Source organism: Drosophila eugracilis, unplaced genomic scaffold (assembly GCF_018153835.1).
Source record: "Drosophila eugracilis isolate 14026-0451.02 unplaced genomic scaffold, ASM1815383v1 contig_2147, whole genome shotgun sequence".
Taxonomy (NCBI): domain Eukaryota; kingdom Metazoa; phylum Arthropoda; class Insecta; order Diptera; family Drosophilidae; genus Drosophila; species Drosophila eugracilis.
In genome coordinates, this window is record NW_024573030.1 from 979,173 (window position 1) to 1,001,114 (window position 21,942).

General features: G+C 37.7%; 1 protein-coding gene across 5 annotated transcripts in view; it reads left to right on the top strand.

Moving 5' to 3' along the window:
- The window catches only part of LOC108103530 (1-phosphatidylinositol 4,5-bisphosphate phosphodiesterase), a 50,697-nt gene extending 29,568 nt beyond the window's left edge, over positions 1 to 21,129 (top strand). The window contains exons 1-15 of one of the 5 annotated variants that reach the window (XM_017209057.2): positions 951 to 1,094; positions 2,118 to 2,395; positions 2,468 to 2,767; positions 2,903 to 2,962; positions 7,532 to 7,678; positions 8,727 to 8,806; positions 11,344 to 11,580; positions 11,649 to 11,815; positions 13,058 to 13,362; positions 14,008 to 14,172; positions 14,240 to 14,606; positions 14,680 to 15,943; positions 16,003 to 16,159; positions 16,229 to 16,318; positions 17,987 to 21,129. In XM_017209057.2, the coding sequence (XP_017064546.2) occupies positions 2,588 to 2,767; positions 2,903 to 2,962; positions 7,532 to 7,678; positions 8,727 to 8,806; positions 11,344 to 11,580; positions 11,649 to 11,815; positions 13,058 to 13,362; positions 14,008 to 14,172; positions 14,240 to 14,606; positions 14,680 to 15,943; positions 16,003 to 16,159; positions 16,229 to 16,318; positions 17,987 to 18,055 (3,288 nt within the window). In that variant the 5' untranslated portion in view covers positions 951 to 1,094; positions 2,118 to 2,395; positions 2,468 to 2,587 and the 3' untranslated portion in view covers positions 18,056 to 21,129. Of the gene's footprint in view, positions 1 to 950; positions 1,095 to 2,117; positions 2,768 to 2,902; positions 2,963 to 7,531; positions 7,679 to 8,179; positions 8,260 to 8,726; positions 8,807 to 11,343; positions 11,581 to 11,648; positions 11,816 to 13,057; positions 13,363 to 14,007; positions 14,173 to 14,239; positions 14,607 to 14,679; positions 15,944 to 16,002; positions 16,160 to 16,228; positions 16,319 to 17,986 lie in introns of those variants that run through there. The other 4 variants (XM_017209058.2, XM_017209056.2, XM_017209054.2 and 1 more) reach the window with 4 other exon arrangements.
- The last annotated feature ends 813 nt before the right edge of the window (positions 21,130 to 21,942 follow it).

Sequence of the window (21,942 nt, forward strand, 5' to 3'; positions counted from 1 at the left end):
GTCGAAATATAAAAAAAAAAAAACAGAATGGAAAGCGGAAGAAATCACGGGGCACCGAGTAATCAGTCAGCTTTATATATATATATAAATGTCACACAAAGGACTCCGACACCCGTGAAGAGCGTCTGTCACAGACTATATACATGCATATAAATAAAAAGTAAAATAAATAAAAAAAAAGGGAGCCAAGACGGTGAGCTATAAGATACAGAGAGAGAAATGTTTTGCTTTTTGGGATATGCTATTAATTCTTTTCATTGCTGTTTTTAAGTAGAAAAGCGAAACTACGACAGTTACAAGTTAACTTTAGCTACAGTTTAAGAATGTCTTATCTTAATCTTAGTCTTATCTTAACTTTAGCTACAGTTTTGGAATGTCTTATCTTAAAAACTAAAAACTAAAACTAAAGAAAACAACAAAGCCTCGCAGGGCAGCGCACTAAAACGTGACTTGTTAGTAACATAACAAAACCTACTTAATTTCTATTTTATAGTTATTCTAGGTAGTAAAAATCTAAACTAGAACGTGTTTTTTTTTGTTTTTTCTTAACGTGTAGCTAAATTGAAAAGCCAACAATGTAAAGTACAGCAACAAGCAGCTGTGAAAATGCCAGCCACTTGAGTTGTGTCCCCGAATTGGAATCAAAGTCAGGTGCACGAGGCCATGGCCATGGTTTTCGTCGTGGTGTGGGTGGGTAGTGGATAGTGAGAAGGTGAGGGAGGCGTGGGTTGGGTGCTGGTTTGGGTAACTATAGAGGGGATGGCTTTTGGCTGATGATGTTAAGATGGCGAATGGACGGGAAGTCCCCAAAGTGCCGCAAAATCGAATCGCAGCGAAAAAAAAAACAGAACCTGTGGCCATGGCCCTGGCAATGTCGTCACTCGCTAATTCCATTAGTCTTAGTTTTTCAATGTTTCTTGGCTTCCGGCTGCAACGATTCGATGTTAGTTCTTAGTTAGTTGTCTGTCAGCTATCAGCCGGATTCGTGTCTAACTAACTGTTCCGTAAATATCACAAACTTGCCTGTCTCTAATAACATTCTTGTGATCCTGCCTAGTCCTTGTTTGATAATTTGCATAAATCTCAAGTCTCGGGTAAAGTTTTTTCGCTCAACTTTAAAGTGGATTTTTGTTTTTGTTTCGCTTTTTTTTTTTGAAAATTGTGTCAAGCTCATAAAGTGTCTGCAGATTGCAAATTGGCAAGCGGATTTGTGTGTGCGAAATTAGTTCCATTCGAATGCTAATTTAATTTGGAAGTTTTTCCTTTTTTTGTTTGCTCTCTTAAAGGGAGAAACTCGTTAAAATTTATAGGAAAATTGTTTGCAAATTGCCAGGCGATTTGCGAATACATTCCTGTTGATTGTCCACATTCTGGATGGCAATTTAAATTATTTAAATATTTATAAAAAATGTATAAGAAAGGCATTCCCTTTGCTTGATCGCTTAAAGAATTACTACCAGTTTATGCCATTAAGATTGACATTTGATATTAAAAGCTTATCGAAATACGGGGGGAATCATTTCATTTTCAAGGGCAGCCTAAGTGCTGTCTTTAGTTTTGGATGTTGAAAATGGCATTTCTTGGATAATTAATGAAGGAGCTGGCACAGACACTCTCTCTCTGTATCTCTCTTGTAGATATTTGGCCACAAATCGAAATTCGAAATTACAGGATGCACTAAGAGCTAAGCCTTGATGGACATTGGGGGCCAAACAAATGCATTCTCTTGAATTTTCTTTTGTAAAATGACCAGTCAAGCTGTTCGGCTCCTGGTTTCCCTTTTTTTTCACAATGCACTTTGAGAAAAGATTGGAGGAAGTTAAAAAATGAATATAAAACTAAATAAATATCAAAAAAAGCAAGTCTCCTTTGCAAATAGTTTATCAGAACTCCAATCTACAAGCTTCTAAAGTTCTTTCCCTTAAAAATTCCCCTCAAACTAGTTAAGTTTTTTAGTCTTAATCGACATTACGCTGTTTACCTTCAGTGTAGCCATGTCCATGTCTTCATTTTGCTTGCGGCAAACCGCACAATTATTATTTCAGGAGTACTTGAACCCGAAACCCGTTGTGCCTGTCACTTCTAATGTCTAAAAATCTCTGTTTTTCCATTTGCAGCTGAGTCGAAGGTTTGTTTTTGGATAAAAGGAAACGCGCCGTTTCGAGGTCCTGGCAGAAGTGCAGCTGGTCTTGCCCAGGCCAAGTATTTAAAACACAAACCGGAAACGGAAAACGGACCATGTGATCCTACAATAAATGCAATTGTATATAAAAAAAAAAACACAAACACAAGCACACACACACACATACACACGTCCGTTTGGAGGACAAACGATAAGTTAGTGCCAGTATTATAATATGTCCCGAAACCTTTGAGCCAAGGAAGAAAGGAGAGAGTAAGCTGAGAGACAGATCTAGATCTGGATTTGAGATATATATAAATATATATATATATATCGCATGTGCAGGGCAAAGGAAGTGGTAGCGTCAGCGGCAACGGCAACGGAAACGGAAACAGTAACGGAAGCGTTAAAGGAAACGGAAACGGAAACGGAAGTGGCTAACATAGCATCATCCAGTGAGCAATAATGACCAAGAAGTACGAGTTCGATTGGATCATTCCGGTTCCACCGGAATTGACCACGGGCTGTGTGTTCGATCGGTGGTTTGAGAACGAGAAGGAAACCAAAGAGAATGACTTTGAGCGCGATGCCCTTTTCAAGGTCGATGAATATGGATTTTTCCTTTATTGGAAAAGCGAGGGTCGGGTAAGTTAGTCATTAAATGGCATTTATTTTATGATTTTTAAGCTTTCTTTTTGTTAGATTTCTAAATTTAAAGAGATAAACATTAACTTAGTGTTTAGCTTAGTTTCTAATAAGAAATTTATTTACTTTCTGCAGGATGGCGATGTCATTGAGCTGTGTCAAGTGAGCGACATTCGTGCGGGAGGAACACCAAGGGTGAGTGGAGACTCTTTTTTACATAAAACTTTCTAAATATCAGAAATAAAATTCTTTTCCCTTCGTGTTAGTTTAAATATTTAAAAATATCGCCATAAATCAAGTTTTTTTCCCCTATGATTGTTGGCCAAAAACAAAAGCATTTCAAGCCCTAAAAATTGTGAAATTTATTTGTTAGCAATGAAATAGATTTGAAAGGCTTTTGTGGGAGTCGCCGAGCGAGGGATAGCCTATCCAAAAATCAATTTCCTGCCAATGAATTATTTTTCTTTTTCCCCACCCACACATATTCCATTTTAAATCGCAATAAATTGGAGATTTTTGTGTAAAATGTTGGCCTTAGAAAAATAGATTTTAATCCATTTTATTACGCCATTCAATTAGTCGATTTACTGACAATAATAAAGCACATTTAATGGTTATTTTCAAATAAATTAAATAGTAAATTAAATATGGAATTGAATAATCTCTGAATGGCTTTAAAATTTAATAAGTTTAATGGGGAATTTTTAGCAAAAATCTTTAATTTAAATACTGTTTTTCGATATTTTTGATTTGTTTTTTCTCTGTTTTTATTCTCTGACACCTGTCTCCCTTTATTTTCATTGCCTATTTTTCCACATTTTCCTCTAGCTTACCCGTCATTTCCCCCGCTTTTCATGCCAACTTTTGACTAAGTGCAGTTGGTCTTTCCTTTATTTTCTTTTTTCTCGCTGGCAGGATGAACTATCACAAAGCCATAAAACTGTCGCCTACTAGAATGTGTATTAGTGTGTGTGTATGTGTATAGATGAGTGTGTGCTTGTGTGTGTGTCTGCATGGCTCGGTTAATGTGTCAATATGTCACTTTTGCTCTCAATTGTTTTCAGCCAACGCCATTTGTGGATCAAAGTCGCCGTCTTCGACTCGAAACGCATTTGTTCCATGCGCTAGATTTATTGTCACCGACTGGCCACGCCTCCCTTTTATTTATTCCTTCTAACCCGACATATGGTACATATACTATATAAGATATATATGTATATATATGTATAAGGTGGGAGGTGGACTGATAGAGTGATGTATTTGTGTTTGTCTGACGACGTCTCCTAAATGAAATTTATGACCGAACAGCAACAGCCCGAAATGAACTACCATTTGGGCCAATTCATCTATCTATATATATTGTCGGGAGTATATATAAATATATATAATATAATCTTCTATATATATATACTATATATATTTATGGGCAATGCAGGTACTGCCCAGATACTCCTCGAACTAATTTAGATTTGCTGTCCAGTTTCACTCTCTGGTTTTCCTTGCCGCCCTCCTTTGACACACTTTTCCGAGAGGTAAAGGTAAGGGGATGAGAGAGGGGCCAAAGGGAAGTGAAAGTGAAACTGAATCTGAAACGGTGGCTCGGATGAGTGCATCCAACTGGCAACTGGGCAAGCCCAACGCCCAACGCCCATTGCTCATCGCCCATTGCCCATATCTATAGGAATGCCTGGCCATATCCCACACCCATTCCATCCACATCCTGCTGCACTGCCAGAGGATACGCTCAGTGATGCACATTTGGATTTTTTTCCAGCAAGTTTTTCTATACAAGAATCTAGTTTCAGGGCTTAAAGTTTCCTCAATTTCAGGATATTTAAAACTTAGAAATATTATTTATATACTTTTAAACATATTTTTGGTTTTCTTTCCTTGTGATCTCTAGTAAGTAGCTCTGAAAATTCCTCAACCCAATCCTCTATACCGAATCTTTTTGCTCTCCATTTTTGCATTTTTAGCCCCCAGGCAAACCCTTTGACTATTATGCATGTGGGTTACAGGTGCATCTAAGGGAAAATGTGAAATGGAAAGTAGGGAGGGGCAAAAGTTGGCAAGGGAAAGTGATGAAGTGGACAGAGGGAAAGGGACTACTACTAAGTGGCAACCAGGTGCGGACGCCGCTAATGCTTCATTCAATCGAATGAACAGGTTGCCCTGGTAGCGGCTTATGTCCCTACCAGTGGAGTACCAAAAATTGAATGAAAAAAATATTAAAAACAAATTGGAACTGAAAAGTGTGGCGGGGAAAAAGGGGAAAAGTCCTTCATTGTCAGGGAATTATGAAAAGTAGTAAAAGAAAAAGATTGAAATTATGTTCGCAATGTTCCAGATTTTTCCATTTTGACTTCCTTAAAAGGGAAAAGTTTCTGATATTTTCTGACAGTGTTTGGCATTTATTTGCTTAGAACTTGAACAGGGGAAACCTTTTTGACCAGTTCTCTGTCAGAGCTTAACAAAGGGTTACTTCTAGTTCAAACCCTTAAACATCTTTTGTGTGTTTCTTTGATTCTGCTCTTCTCTATGTCCTCGGGCAAATTCAATTAAAATGCAAAATAAACACCAAAGAGCAGAAGTTGCAAGAAATTCGCATAATGATCAGTATGCGTGTGTGTGTCGGTCTATCTGTCTGAGTGTGTGTGTGTTTGTGGGGGGTAGTAAGTGTGTGTGTGCCAAATTTGTTGACCACAAATGAGATGGGCAAAAGGAAAACGCCAGCTGAGTAAAAGCAGCAGACGCAAAATGCAAAACGTTTTCAACAGAAAAAACAGGGAAATGTTGTGAGTTTTTTTATACACTGAGAAGATTTTTCTAAAAGCAAGTTAAGAAAGATAAATATTTATTTGTTTTATTTCAAAACTAAACAAAATTTAAGATTTGCTGTCTTTGAATTAGCTCTGCTTTCTACAGAAATCAAAGGATGGATGGTGGATCAAGCTCTGGTCGAAAACTTTGTTTTATTATTGAAAATTGTAATTGTATTGTAAATTACCTTACCTTACCTTACTGTTAGTATACTCGTATGTATATATAGCTTTCCGTATGTGCGTGTGTGTTTGTTTGTGTGCGTTTAGTGCTCTGCCATCACTTGAAATGTTTGGTCATCAATATTAAATCAGTGAGCGACACACACAGCCAAATGAATGAATGAAAGAAAGAGAGGGGAAATAAGAAGGCAGGAGAAGCAAGAAGCAGGGACCAAGGGGGGCAAGTGTGTGCGACTTTAAGGCGCGATAGAGACGGGCAGACAGAGGCTGGAAGGAGACAGAGTGCTCAAAACGAAAAGCCTTGCACAATGAACCATTAAAAGTTGCTTCGTTTGGCAGAGAAAAACCGCAGGAAAAACTCGAAAGGGGGGTAAAAAAAAGAGAGAATGGAGAAAGAGAAGGAGGGTAACACACACAACCGAAAAGAAATATTGAAAACGAAAAATTTGAGCATGGTTGCAGTTTTTTCGTTATTGCCCCCGACTTTTCCTGGCTTTTAGTTTGCTGGCGCTTTTCAATAATGCACGAGAAGCTCTGCAAACGTAACAAAGCGAGTGCCACACAAAAAAAAAAACTGAAGAAAATATATATATATATATATATATATATGAAAGAAAGAATAAGGGAACAAAACTTTTATAACATTTGCTTTCACTTTATTTGGTTCAAAGGAGCGACAGGGGGATAAAGTCGTGGAAGGCTGACTTATTTAGCACTCGAAAGTCTGCTGCTTTCTTCCCCACGACTTTCCTCACAAATTGCACTTGAACTGATTGAGCTATTGTGCCTGTGTTGGTTATATATATATAAGTGTGTGTGTGTGTGTGTGTGTGTTTTGGAGGTGAGGAAAAATCCTCAATGGGGGTCTCTGCATAATTCAATTTCCTTTCAGAAATTCACCGCTTAAGTGGAAGACTTTGAAACATCATTTAAGGCGGTAAACAACAGGTTTCTCTTTATACAATTGCACTTTTTAAGTGCTGTGGAAGCTGGTTAAATTAACTGTTTGAGGTTGGAATTTAAAGTGGAGTTTAAGTGCTATATTAAGTAAAAAGCTTCTCAACTAATCTGATGAATGGTGGAGGAGCTGTTTAGGAGATATTCCCCCTCTTAGATAGAAGAATCATTTTTCCAATTTGTATTTAATGATAAGTCCATTAACGAAACTTTCAACTAAATACAAGAACTGTGCTCACTATTCAACGATTTTCTCTTGGATAATAATTCAATTTGCCAAAGTTATTGCAAAATTTTATATTAAATTTTGCGACTCGTTTTCGGGAGAAACAAAAAGGAAAATAACTGTAGCATACTTTTTCACGCTCAGAAAGTTGCGCAATTGCATTTCATTGGACTGGCCAGCAATTAAATTGAAATGCTGGCCAAAAAATTCAAGCTAGAGCTAGCTGAACGAGAAGGTCGAGAAAAGTACACAACATTTAATTGTTGCTGACGGCCAAAAAAACAAAAAAAAAAAAAAGGGAAGAAAATAGAATGGGAAATGTATTTGGCTCCGCGAATGCTGCACAAATGTTGATAAATGTTCTGTGCAAGCCTTGATTAATGATCCAAGTGGAGATTAATGTTACGCGATGCTGATTCAGATACTGAATACACTGCCCGAGATGCGCTAAATTGCAGTCAAATGGCTTGGCCATGGGGCGTATACGCAATGATGTCCGAGTGGCGGTGGGGGAGCGGTTTGAATATCCAGAAGCTTAACTAATGAATATCATTTGTTTTTAATTGTTTATCCAAACAGGATCCAAAGATACTCGATAAGGTGACTAAGAAGAATGGAACCAATATACCGGAACTGGATAAGCGATCCCTGACGATCTGCTCGAACACGGACTATATCAATATAACATATCATCATGTTATTTGTCCAGATGCGGCAACAGCCAAGGTAAGTGTCAAATTTCATATATTAGCTTGTAAGCAAAGACAGGAAGCGGAAATGACAGCTGGAAGCAGGGATATTCACCGGCTCAGATATCAGTAATTAACATTTCCCTATCGCTGGAAAGTCCTGCATTTCCTGCACATTTCTCAAACAAAAACTATCTCTGTAGGGAGAACCTCGAACGGATTTTAGTTTTTAGGGTTTCTTATAATAGAAGTTAACGGAAATTAATGAATTATTTAAGAAATTTAATGAAGAAAACTTCTCAAAAATAAGCCAAAGACATTTTTAAGCATTACTTGCAAATATTACGTATACGTAGTGTGGTACAAATAACTTGACAAATATTTGGAATACTTTTTTTTTTTTGTTTTTTAAAGACACACTGTACTGTATTAGAAGATTCCCCTTGATAAAGACATACCCCCAAAACAGCAAACTCAATCATTCGTCGAAAAATCCATGAAATCCACAATCCCTCTATCGACTCCTCTCTTCTTTTAGATCTGGCTAGATGGCATACGAAAAATAACTCATAATGTCAAAGCGAACAATATCTGCCCCATGATGTGTCTGCGGAAACAGTAAGTGGGCGTGTTCACTACTTACCTCACCACTTACCACTTATCACTCACCATACCCCTTACCCCTTACACCATACCTATAACCTTATCCGTACCCTTACCCTTTCCTCACTTCTCCATCGCATTTGCTCTGTCTTTATCCATGTTCTTGCCACGGCCTCGGCTGTTCCCATTGTCCTGTGTCCTCTGTCCTCTGTCCTCTGTGTCCCATGTCCTTTCGCCTTGCCACATTAATTCCACTTGCTGCACCTCACTCGATTACACTGTGTACATAATTGCATCGATTGTTCCGTTCTCTCTGTTCTGCATGCTGTTCATTTTCTTCTTCTCCTTGTTCTTTTCCTTCTTCTTCTTCTTCTTCTCGTTACTGTTGCTGTTGCTGTTGTTGTTGTTGTTATCCTTTACGATTATCTACTTTCTCTGTCTCTGTTTGTATATACATACAACTGTCTCACTCTCGCGCCCAGAGCTGGCAAAAGAACTTGCGTCTCATCACGCATAACAATCGCGCCACAAATGTGTGCCCGCGCGTCAATCTGATGAAACAGTAAGTAAGGTCACACTGAAACCTGTTCGACACAAATCTAGAAAGCGAACTTTAATCGGAAGAAACTCTTTTTAAAACGTTGCTCTAAACAAAGTTAAAAGTAGAGAAGAGCTTGTTTAAAGTTTAAAGTTAACTAGAACGAATATAATCCTGGAACCTGGTACGGTAAGTATAGTTGTGAATCCTTTAATGCACTAATTAATAACTACCCTTAATAGTAAGTTGATCTTTCATCTCTGTTCTTTCCGAAAAATGCCAGAAAACTGACTAATTGGAAATTGAAATTCCATCCGTAAAACTTGTTTCCCTCCCGCAAAATTTCATTGACTTTTCGGTCTTTTCGGGTCAATTACTCGCGTTCGGTCGTTATTAATTTCCTGATTGCTGATTACGCAATACCAAAGAATACTAAACTCCGGTCGGTCAGAAGCCCAACTGCAATTTGATCCATGGCCAAGGGACTCGACTTTCTATTCCGCCCAATAACCATAGTTGTTGATTTTTCTCTGTACTGTTTCCATGTTTCATGACGGCTTCATGGCTTCGTCTCACTTTTAGCACAAAATAAATTCATTTTATTTGCATTTCCTGTCCCACACACACAAAATGGCCAAAGCAAAAGAAAAACAAAAAGTAAGGAGAAGCAGTCAGTCAAGGGGGGGAGCTGCTGCTGCTGTTCTTTTTCCCACCATGGCTTCCATCATGAAAATATCCAAGAGTGGGTGCGTGGGTGTTTTGTTTGTTTGTTGGCTGGTCAAAGGGCTTCATACTTTATGCGAAGCACATTTTTGTAAAATAAGGAAATTATGAGTGTCCTAACATAAATATCAAAATGCAAAAAGCAAAAAGCAAAACGAAAGCCATTTTCATGCACTAACAAAAGTTGCATCCCATCAGGGAAATAGAAAATTGTACCATAATGACTGGTGTTAGTATTGATTCAAAAATGATGGGTTTCTTTCCAATCATTTTTATTGCTCGTTTTCATTTGTTAAGTGTGAGTTCTCAATGAAATGTTCACTGCAATGAAAATTCCAGCCTCGTCATCCGAAATTGGGTTAAACCGCCCAAAGTTTGCTCGATTCCCTTCTAAAAGACAAGTGAAACGAATGCATTCAATGGTCGTTGGTCGATGGTCGATGGTCGATGTCCATGGGGCAGATGAAAGGCGGCAACTGAACTGCGGTTCATTGGATATGCGTTGCCTTGCGGTGAGCTCTGTCTCCCTCGCTCTCTCTCTTCCTTGCTCTGCCCAGTCGAGTGTGTTTTTAGGGGGTCTCAAAAGGAGGGTGCTTAAGGGGGAATGGGTGTGTTGCATCCGGAATCACACACCTGCAAAGGGTTCACTGGGAAATAGCAGTTAGAGGATTCTATGGATAACCCACAGAAATTATAGCCAATATACCATACAAAGACTAGAATTATCTGACAAAAAGAGGTTTATATCAAAGAAAACGGTTAGCAGAGAAAGGAAACCCAAACTAATAGAAAAAAAATCTTTAAAGAAAATTTTCTCTCAGTGACTAAATGTTTTAGTGGTGCCTTTTGGTTGCTGGGTGGCTGGCAAAAAAAGTTGCAAAGTGCATTCTACACGAACAACCGTGTTAACCATCGACGTAGCCAACACCTTGGCCAAATGGTAGGCGGAAATGGTGGTTATAGGAACGTGAGTGGGCGTGGCATGGCGTAGAACAGGCAGTTGCATGTTTGTATTGTAAATTAGTTGTCCTAGTTTGCAATTTGTTTTCTGATTGCATTATTTATGCGTCATTCGGTGCATACGGGAACTGCAATTACTTGACCCGAAACCGAAACCGAAAATAGAAACTAAACTTTAACCACAACAAGGGATGGGTGATATCCCACGGATACGGATCCAATGCAAATTGGATACAAGTGCGAGAGATGAGGCGCTCTCTCTCTCTTTTGATTCAATTAGTTATGAGTTCCGTTTTCGGAGCAGGTCGTTAATCATCTGCGTAATGGATAGCCTGGACTTGATTGCTAATCAATATTTGATTCGATTACCGGGGGTCAGCTTAGTTCACTAAACAGTCGTTAAAGGAAAATAAAATTGGTCTTTTTTTTTTTTGGAATATGAAAGGGGCGGTCCTTTGGCATAGTTTCAAAGGCAATTAAATCGAAAATTTTCGTTTTTTCCTAATGGGAAATATTAAATTTGATTTTACTTACGGTTTTAAGTGGCATTTAAAAAGTGAAAATAGTGCTTACCTCATCATCATTCTTTTATGATTTTAATAACCAATCATCTTGCTTAACCACTTTAACCACATCAAGTTAAGTTTAAATCAGACTCAGAATTTGCCTCACCATTTCCAGGTATGTATAATTAATATCTATCTTCTTGTCTATTGTTCTAACAAAAGTTTGCTCTTGCTATTTTCATTTTAATTGCATTTTCCAAAACACCCCCAAAAAAAAAAAAAACAACTCAGTTTCATTCCGAGACAAATGTGCAATTATTACTGACTCGCTGCCTCTCTACCTCTCTTAATTATTATGTAATCCAAAAATAGTTGGATGAGATTGAGTTACTGCGTGGAGAAGAGTGGCAAAATTCCGGTTAAAACGCTGGCAAAAACCTTTGCCTCTGGCAAAACGGAGAAGCTGGTGTATACGTGCATCAAGGATGCTGGTCTCCCAGACGACAAGAACGCCACGATGACCAAGGAGCAGTTTACTTTTGACAAGTTCTATGCCCTGTACCACAAGGTCTGTCCCCGCAATGATATCGAGGAGCTATTCACCTCCATGTAAGTACAAAATTAAGATTTTTTTCTAAGAAGTTGAGTTAGAAAACATTTTTGTATTCAATTTTTAGTACCAAGGGCAAGCAGGACTTCATAAGTTTGGAGCAATTTATTCAGTTTATGAACGACAAACAGCGCGATCCCCGGATGAACGAGATCCTGTATCCTCTCTATGAAGAAAAACGCTGCACGGAGATCATCAATGACTATGAGCTGGAAGAGGAAAAGAAGAAAAATGGTAATAGTTCTTTGAGATAAATATAGAGTAAAGGGGGTTGTCTAGCAATATTATGAAACTTCAATAAGGAGTAACAAATAGCCACCATGAATGTATCATATTTTTGTGCAGAAGCTCAGATAATCATTTTTTTGCGATAAATGAATAGTCCAAAAGTGGATTGTCATTTCTCGACGTGCTCGTAATTAAATTTCCAAGAAAACTGCATTCACACCTAAAAATGTAAAATTTTTGCAGTTTTTTACAAAAAATTATGATGTTACCCCTTATCGAAAATGCAAAATTTGGTTTATGCAGATTTCCCCCCAAAAATAGGTAGTATTTTTCCCATTACTCAGCCAATAATGGTCCGAATATGGAATGCCATACCTCGCTAAGCTCGGAATTTGATTTCCAACAAAACTGGATTCACACCTTGAAAAGTACAAATGTTGAAGTTTTTTGCAAATTTTGATGAGGGGACCCCTTACCAAAAATTCAAAATTTTTCCAAAAATTGAAATTCCCAAAATCTTCTAACGAATGATGAGGAAAGTTAGTTCTGGTCGTTAGCTTTACAAAACAGTCTTCATCTTAGCTGTGCCTCTTGTTTTGGCTAAGTTATGGACATAAACCCGTTAGAAAAGATCGTTTCTTCTGTCAGAACTCGTAATCCTGATTTTTGCCCCAAAACATTCAGAATTCTTCCCACAACAAAGTCAAACATAGTCCGAGTATGGAATGTCATACATCGATGAACTCGTCATTAAAATTCCAATAAAACTGCATTCACAGTTTAAAATGTGAAATTTTAGCCATTTTTCTCAAAAAACGATGATGTTACCCCTTACAAAAAAAGTGAAAATCAGCTCAAAAATTACTTTCCGAAAATCAGCCAAGCAGTGGCATGGTTGGAAAGGTGAGGTCGTTAGCTGCTTAATTCAGTAAGTTATTTTCTTGTAGGACAATTTTTGGTAAAGTTATGAGAAAAAAACATAAAGAAAATATCGTATTTTTGGCAAAATTCCTAATCTTATTTTTGATCAGTAAAATGTTTCGAATTTCACTCATAACTTAAGAACTAATGGTCCGAATATTGGAAGTGATATCTCGTTGAACTCGTAATTAAAATTTCAAGAAAACTGCATTCACACCTAAAAATGCACATTTTTTTCCATTTTATGCAAAAAAATGATGAGGCTTGAGCCTGATTAGTCTCTCAAAAAAGTTTTACTAATTAAATTGTTGGTTTGCCCACGTTAAGTGCAAATGTCGCTGGATGGATTCAAACGCTATCTGATGTCCGACGAGAATGCACCGGTGTTCCTGGACCGACTGGACTTCTACATGGAGATGGATCAGCCGCTGGCCCATTACTATATAAACAGCTCGCATAATACCTATCTATCGGGTCGTCAAATCGGTGGCAAGAGCTCCGTTGAGATGTACCGCCAGACACTGTTGGCCGGTTGTCGGTGTGTGGAGTTGGATTGCTGGAATGGTAAAGGGGAAGACGAGGAACCGATCGTTACCCACGGCCATGCCTACTGCACGGAAATTCTGTTTAAGGTGAGTCGTAGAAGTAGATTAAAATGCAGAATCTGACATTTATTTAACTAGTTTAAGCAACTAGTTTATGAACTAAAAGAAGTTTGCTGCAGTCTTAATATAGGGTGGCCCACGTAAGATCGCTAAAAAATATCAATATTTCCCTGTTTTCTTCGAGGGTAAACTTAACCATTTTGTAAACTGCAAACCTTCTACTAAATATTTGACACATTGAAAATGACAAAAAGCAAACGCTACATGGGCCACCCTGTACTAATAATTGTTAAAATAATTAGTAATTAAAATGCCATACTTTTCACTGTCAGCAATCTTAATTGCCAAAGCGAATCAGCTTTTCCCATCTAATGTTTCTAGTCCGTCAGGGAATAAGGTTGCTTTGTTCAGAAACTTTTTGGGGTGGCGAACAAATTACATAAAAATTTGTTTTAATTTTAGCTCCGAGAATCATTTTTAGTTTTAGTTTTGCAAAAAGGTTGGAAAACCATATTAATAAGTTTAAACTTTTCACCAGTTATGGCTTTTCCGGTCATGAATTTGTTTTTCAGATTCATTCCAAACTATTCTTTGTTGTAAAATTCCAAACTATGCTGTGTTGTAAAATTGCTGGAAAATTCTAATAAAATTCAATTTAAATACATTTTGCAGGACTGCATCCAGGCGATTGCGGACTGCGCCTTCGTGTCGTCAGAGTACCCAGTCATCCTGTCCTTCGAGAACCACTGCAACCGTGCCCAGCAATACAAGTTGGCCAAATACTGTGATGACTTCTTTGGCGATCTGTTGCTAAAGGAGCCGCTTTCAGATCACCCGGTAAGTTATTATTACCGTTTCTTAATTTCCAATCCAATCTTTGATTCCCATTTTCATATACTTATAGCTGGATCCGGGACTACCGCTGCCGCCGCCCTGCAAGCTAAAGCGAAAGATTCTCATTAAGAATAAGCGAATGAAACCGGAAGTGGAAAAGGTCGAACTGGAATTATGGCTGAAAGGCGAGCTGAAGACAGATGATGATCCGGAGGAGGATGCCAGTGCAGGCAAACCGCCAGAGGCTGCTGCCGCACCAGCTCCTGCCCCGGAAGCAGCTGCCGCCGCTGAAGGTGCCGCCGAAGGCGGTGGTGGAGCGGAAGCTGAGGCAGCTGCCGCCAACTATAGTGGCTCCACCACCAATGTGCATCCGTGGCTCTCATCCATGGTCAATTACGCGCAGCCCATCAAGTTCCAGGGCTTCGACAAGGCAATTGGTAAGTGACTTTGACATATTTTTCGATTTTTTTATTAACAAATTTTATTTTTTTTTTTTTACTACAACCATAGAAAAGAACATTGCCCATAACATGTCCTCGTTTGCGGAATCGGCGGGCATGAACTATTTGAAGCAGAGCTCCATCGACTTTGTCAATTACAACAAGCGTCAGATGTCGCGAATCTATCCCAAGGGCACCAGGGCGGACTCCTCGAACTACATGCCGCAGGTATTCTGGAATGCCGGCTGTCAGATGGTCTCCCTTAACTTCCAGAGCTCTGATCTGCCCATGCAACTTAACCAGGGCAAGTTCGAGTATAACGGTGGCTGTGGTTATTTACTGAAACCCGATTTTATGCGTCGTGCCGACAAGGATTTCGATCCATTTGCCGATGCGCCGGTGGATGGTGTGATTGCGGCTCAGTGTTCCGTTAAGGTTATAGCCGGTCAATTCTTGTCCGATAAGAAAGTTGGCACCTATGTGGAGGTGGACATGTTTGGATTGCCATCGGACACGGTGAAGAAAGAGTTCCGTACCCGTTTGGTGGCCAACAATGGTCTAAATCCGGTTTACAATGAGGATCCCTTTGTGTTCCGCAAAGTGGTGCTGCCCGACTTGGCTGTGCTGAGATTCGGCGTTTATGAGGAGAGCGGAAAGATCCTGGGACAGCGAATTTTGCCGCTGGATGGCCTGCAGGCTGGCTATCGTCACGTATCCCTGCGCACGGAGGCCAACTTCCCAATGTCGTTGCCCATGTTGTTTGTGAATATCGAGCTAAAGATCTATGTACCTGATGGCTTTGAGGATTTCATGGCCATGTTGTCGGATCCGCGAGGATTTGCCGGAGCCGCCAAGCAGCAAAATGAGCAAATGAAGGCACTGGGCATCGAAGAGCAGAGCGGCGGTGCCGCTCGTGATGCTGGCAAGGCGAAGGAGGAGGGAGAAAAAGAGCCACCACTTGTCTTTGAGCCTGTCACGCTGGAGTCGTTGCGCCAGGAGAAGGGCTTCCAGAAGGTGGGCAAGAAGCAGATCAAGGAACTCGATACGCTCCGTAAAAAGCATGCCAAGGAGCGCACGTCGGTGCAAAAGACCCAGAATGCGGCCATCGACAAGTTGATCAAGGGCAAGAGCAAAGATGACATTCGCAACGATGCTAACATCAAGAATTCGATCAATGACCAGACCAAACAGTGGACCGATATGATCGCCCGCCATCGCAAGGAGGAGTGGGATATGCTGCGACAACATGTCCAGGACTCGCAGGATGCCATGAAGGCGCTAATGTTGACCGTACAGGCGGCGCAGATCAAGCAGCTGGAGGATCGACATGCCAGGTGAGATACTAATCTAACTTCACATTTTCTAATCAAATTTATTTTCTTTTCCAATGCAGAGACATCAAGGATCTGAATGCCAAGCAGGCAAAGATGTCGGCCGACACGGCCAAGGAGGTCCAAAACGACAAAACGCTGAAGACCAAGAACGAGAAGGATCGTCGTCTGCGCGAGAAGCGTCAGAACAATGTTAAGCGTTTCATGGAGGAGAAGAAGGTTGGCTCTGTATTTTTTATTATCCAAAAAAAAGAATGTAATAAATATATATCTCTTTTTCGTTCACAGCAAATCGGCGTTAAGCAGGGCCGCGCAATGGAGAAACTGAAACTGGCGCATTCGAAGCAGGTCGAGGAATTCAGTACTGATGTGCAAAAGGTACTGAACGAAACTCGGCCGCAGACCGACACTATAACCAGTATTGAGACTGTACTTTAGACAACCACACCTGTATAGCTAGAGAGCGATAAACCGTAAACGATAAACGATATAACTAATACAACCGATAACTGAAACGTAAAATGATACGTCAAAAAAAAAAAACCAAACTTAAACCAAAGTGAGGATGTGCATCCCAGATACGATCGTAGTTGCTGTAAACCCTTCTTGTTCATCAAAAAAAAGAGAGAGAATATGTGTGAGAGAGAGAGAGAGTATCGCCTGGGGATGCATCTTCCGATAAACGATAAACAATAACCGATCACGAACAAAAACCCAACCTAACCGAACCCATCCGTACTAACCTGAAAAAAGTAATCGATCAGTCAGTAGCTGCTAATCTTTCACACTAACTGCTAAGATGTAATTATCTACTATTTCCTATATATGTATTATATATATATATATTTATCGGTACATGTTCATTTTTGTTTAAACCATCGTGTGCGTGCTCTACATTTGTCCTGGTTTCCCCAATAGTTTCCATCGTTTTCGAGCACTGTTTTTGGCGATCTCCTAGAGGAACGCATTTTGGTTTGAAGTGGCTCCTTCGTTTTGCTTTGCGCTTTTCTTTATGAATTTTAATTTGGAATGTCTTTAAGTTGAACTATTTCCTTTGGCTTTTAAATAGTTTATAATTTTGTTAAGAGGTTGTGTAAAAAAAAATGTGCAATTTATCAACGAAATGGATTTTAACTCATTAAAATGTAGTTTTCATGATTTTAGAAGAGAAATTTCTTCAGTTACTTTTATAAACATCACTATAAGATCCCATTACATGGCAATCTCTTTGGGATAGTTCCTTGTTTATATGATTTCCTATAGCCACAAGCATTTTTTGAATCTTATTTATGGAGAAATACATTCCATTTGGAATAGTTTCCACATTGATTTTCATTTGAATCCACAGTTGGCTTAACATGTTCCTTTCCTACAAATGCTTTTATGTGCTTACTTACAGACTTTTTGTGTGCTTTGTGTCGAACTCAGTTTATTCTTTAAGCCTCTCCCTCAAACTGTCCACTTTTCAATCTATATAGATATATAGAAATATAATATGTTATATTCTAAAATCTTGGCTTGTATCCCGATTACTCCCTACTACCCAAGCTCGCAGCTCTACTATCGAACTACTTTATGGATATACATATATATATATATCTCTCTCTCTCTCTCCCTCTCTGTTTCACTCTCTAAACCTGTCTCTGTCTATAATAACCCAACCTGCCACCGCCCCCCTAACGCCTTGTCATTTATCGTTTGCTGTGTCGCCCTAGAACATAAATGCCAAAAAAAAAAAATTAATAACCAAGAAAAACTAATACGAAATTCTATATTTTCTCTTGCTCTTTCTTTCTCTCTCTCTCTCTCTCTCTATTCCTATCTTTTTCCACCACACCTACACATACCCATGCTCTGTCTCTTTCTGTGCCATTTAAACCACAAAAACAAAAACAACAACAAAAAAATCACACAATTTGTTTACTTTTGCGAAATGTTTTGTATTTGCTGTTTCACACGCTGCCGTCTGTCATCTCCAAAATTCCAACTGCCGCTTCAAAAATCTAAAAAACAAAAAAAAAAAAAAACAAACAAACAAAAAACCAGCTTATGGACATGTACAAAATCGAGGAGGAGGCCTATAAGACGCAAGGAAAGACGGAGTTTTATGCCTAAGACTCCCAGGTCAAAGGTCGAAAGAGGAAGAGCACCGCGATACCAAATTAAAAAAAGTTTAACTAAAACTAAAACTAAAAACTAGGAGAAAACATTAAAAAAGAAATGCTGATCAAGATGAAGATGCTAACATATATACTTCTTTATAAACTGTATTTACACACTCATCACTCCAAAACACACACACACACACCATCGCCCAAACATCTTGAAGGTATTAACTTTACTTAAAACGGAAATATTTATAATATGTTTTATGCATGAAGCATAAGCCAAGCCTATATTAACTTATCAACTAGAATTCAAAAAACTGGAAAGTCAACACTTTGTGCTTTATATTTATTTAAGAATTCTGATGAAGAAGAAAACTAGAAGAAAAGCCACACATTAAGGTGTGTATTTTACGGGGACTTTCCCCTCTCGAATCCATTGTAATTTATTTTGAAAAACCAAGAAAGAAAAAAAACCTAAGAAAAAAAAAAAAATATGAACACCAAAAATCTTGAAAGGTATTTTGTGCTAACAACACAATAACAACGGTACACCGATAAGTTTAGACCATATATATATATATATATATATATATATATAAAATACAGTGTGTTTCAGGGCCATAAGGCGGTGAAAGGCACTGTACACACAATCATAAATGTATACATAACACCACTCCAAGAACATCCCTCTGTCCAACCTCCACTCCCACCCCCCAAATAATCGTACGTTTCAAGTGAACGACTTACATGAGTTTCCGATTCTCCACCTAATAGCTTAGCCAATTAACTAACCAGTAAGCCAGTAAACCATTAACCAAGTTAAGCAATCCAAGGAGCCCACAATTAACCACACAGACAGATCTATATATATATATCTCGGGATATATAGGATAGAAGATTGAGAATGTTTTTTATTTTTAAAAGCATTTATTTTGCCTTACCCAAGGGAAAACCCTTAACTGCTCGAAGAATATTCAAAAAGAGAAAGAAACCCAAAACCGCATACACAGAGTCATAAACGAAAAGCAAATAGTTTATAAATGATAAATGTTATAAAAACTAAGTATTAAATGTGTAATTCAAACAATGAAACACCCCTACCGGCAGTTATATTTACACACACAAACACACACACAACAAATAATAATAGTTATTTTTGGGCTGAAAATACGAAAACTTGAACTTGAATGTGAATTTTTCAATCCGCTCTGTATAAGTTCCAAAAGCTAATTTCCAATTTAAAAACAAAAACAAACCAAAATGAGATGGAGATTTTGCAATTTTTATTACCAGAAAAAGTAGCCAAAAAAAAATAAATATATATACATACATATATACACCGAAAGAAATAAGAAACACAAACATAAATAGATCTAGTGAATATTATACCAAAGTGTAAGAGAAGCAAGCAAGAACTTAAGATAGTTTCTGTTCGAATTGTCAAGACCGTTTATGTTGCACTCAAAAAATTGCTGTTTGCATGTATTGTAGTTGTTGCAAAAATACCAAAAAAAAAAAAAAATACCAAGAAAAGAAAATTTAAAAAAAAAAAATTAAAACAATGAAAAACCAAAAATCTAGAAAATTAAATGAAATTAAGAAGAAGGAAAAAAGAAAAGTAAAAGAGAAAAACCTCCATCAAACTTAATTTAACTTTGTATTTTGAATTGAATTTAAACTTGAATATGTGCCCTAAAGATCGAAGAAGATGGAGAAAAAAAGCGTTTACACTGTGCTATTAACAAAACGAAAACATTTAGTTAACTCATACAAGGTAACTGTACTAAACGATGTACTATATTTAACCTATGCCTAACGACTATGTATTTAGAGAATTGATCAAGTTTTATGAATGTGATAAGCCGGTTACATTTTATTACACGAAAGCGAAGAAAACCAAATCCCAACTATTTTTAAACCCCAAATACTTTCGCCTTAACCAACACTGTTTTGTATTTTATTGTATTGTTTTTTTTTTTTTTTCTAAGGGCACGAGTTGATGTTAAAATGAAGAAGAAAAACAAACGAATGCGAAGCTTTGTATGATATGTAATATAATGTGCCAATCCCAATGTTAACCAAAAAAAAAAAAATGAAAAGAAAATGAGGAAGAAAATGATGAACCATCATCGTCTAAATAGAAATCACAACTAATTTATTTACTCGCATGTATAATGTATACATTAGATAGAGGCCTAGCCTCTTAGTCAAAAAAAAGAAAGCCCTTAATTCCGGCACACCCAGATATAATATTGGCGCGGGTACAAACTTCAAGAACTGGAGATTTTAGGTGTATTTCCTTTTAGAGAGGTCCTCTAGCATTTGTTGCTTTTTAAAACCTGTTTTTAGCTTTTTCGAAACCCCCATCGAATTAGGGTACTTTTTGTAGCCAATAGAGGGCTCTTAAAGTGCAGTGTTATTTAATTTTAGAACACTTCAGAATACAGCATTACACGAGAGGTCAATTTAGATAAATGTTTTACCCCGCCAATTGCTTGGATGATTGTCTAAACTTAGAGAAAGAAAAAAATGTGTCAATTTTTTTTGTTTTTTTTTTTATTGTTTGTCTGTTTTTTGTGTCTGTTTTTTTTTTTAATCTTTATAAGTTGTAGCGCTAGAAAGAAACTGTTACAGGATATGCAGGACGACGACGACGAGGATGATGATGATGATGATGTAGTAACCCACACACTTGGGGCCACATTGATCTAGTTTATAAAATTCTGTGAGAGCAAAACCCCAGATTATGATTATGAATAGCGATAGCCAGAGAAAGAGAGAGAAAGTTAACTCGTAATTGTATCTACTATCTACGTATTTATTGATTATGTTTTTGTTAGATGAACAAAAGCGACTTGACTTCTGTATAAATATGATTACGAGAGAACATAATGTTATATCAATAGTTTAAAAGAAGTCGCGCGCGATGAGATGATGATCGATGAAATTAACTTATATTAATAAATGCTGCGTATGAACTTATGATTATATACTATAAACTATATATTAAACTATTATTATTACCATTATTATCCTTATTATGATTATTCGCCGATTGCAATAAATTCAATTCCAAAGCGACTCTAGAGATTGATTTTCCATTGATTTGCCTTTAATCTTATTTTTCCTCTTTTATGGTTTTTCCCCTAACTTTTAACATTGTTTTTGCTGGCCATTATTTGTGGCCGGCAACAGTGCGTTGTGCTCCCACTAAAAGGGCAATTAATTTATGGTATATATGTTTCAGCCTCATATCACACAAACTCCGAGTCCCCGAAAGATGTGCTCTATATATATATATTTGAATCTGAGAATTCGGCCCCTGTAAAAAATGAATTAGTTTAGCTGTAAATGGATCCTAAAAATCCTACAAAGTGTTAAGATATAGCGAACTTTCGCCAGAAACGATACCAAATGAAAAACAAAAATAAAAAACAAAACATAAATGTTAGAACAGCCTCACACACTATGCATTATATATCCAATATATACATACATATATGATTAGATTGGATTTGGATTTAGATTTGGATTTGAATTATCGATTGCTCTATGATTTCGGTCTGAATGTGTTTGTTGATTTTGTAAGAAACGACGAGCAGAGAAGCATAAGCATAAACTTAAAAAAAAAAAGAAATACAACTCAATACGAAAATTCTTTGGGTTGCATCAGAAAATTGTAAAAAAAAAAAAAAAGAAAAGAAAACCAAAAACAAAAACAAAATGATATAAGAACTAAGAAGTTACTGGGTGTTTTGGTGGTTATTGGAAATAAATCTTCAAATGAAAAGCTCTTCTGTGTTTAAATTTTATAATTTCATTTTGATATTCGGCTGCAGAGTTAATAAACCATCGTGCCTTGGGAAGTACAATAATACAATCTTCCGCTTGCAT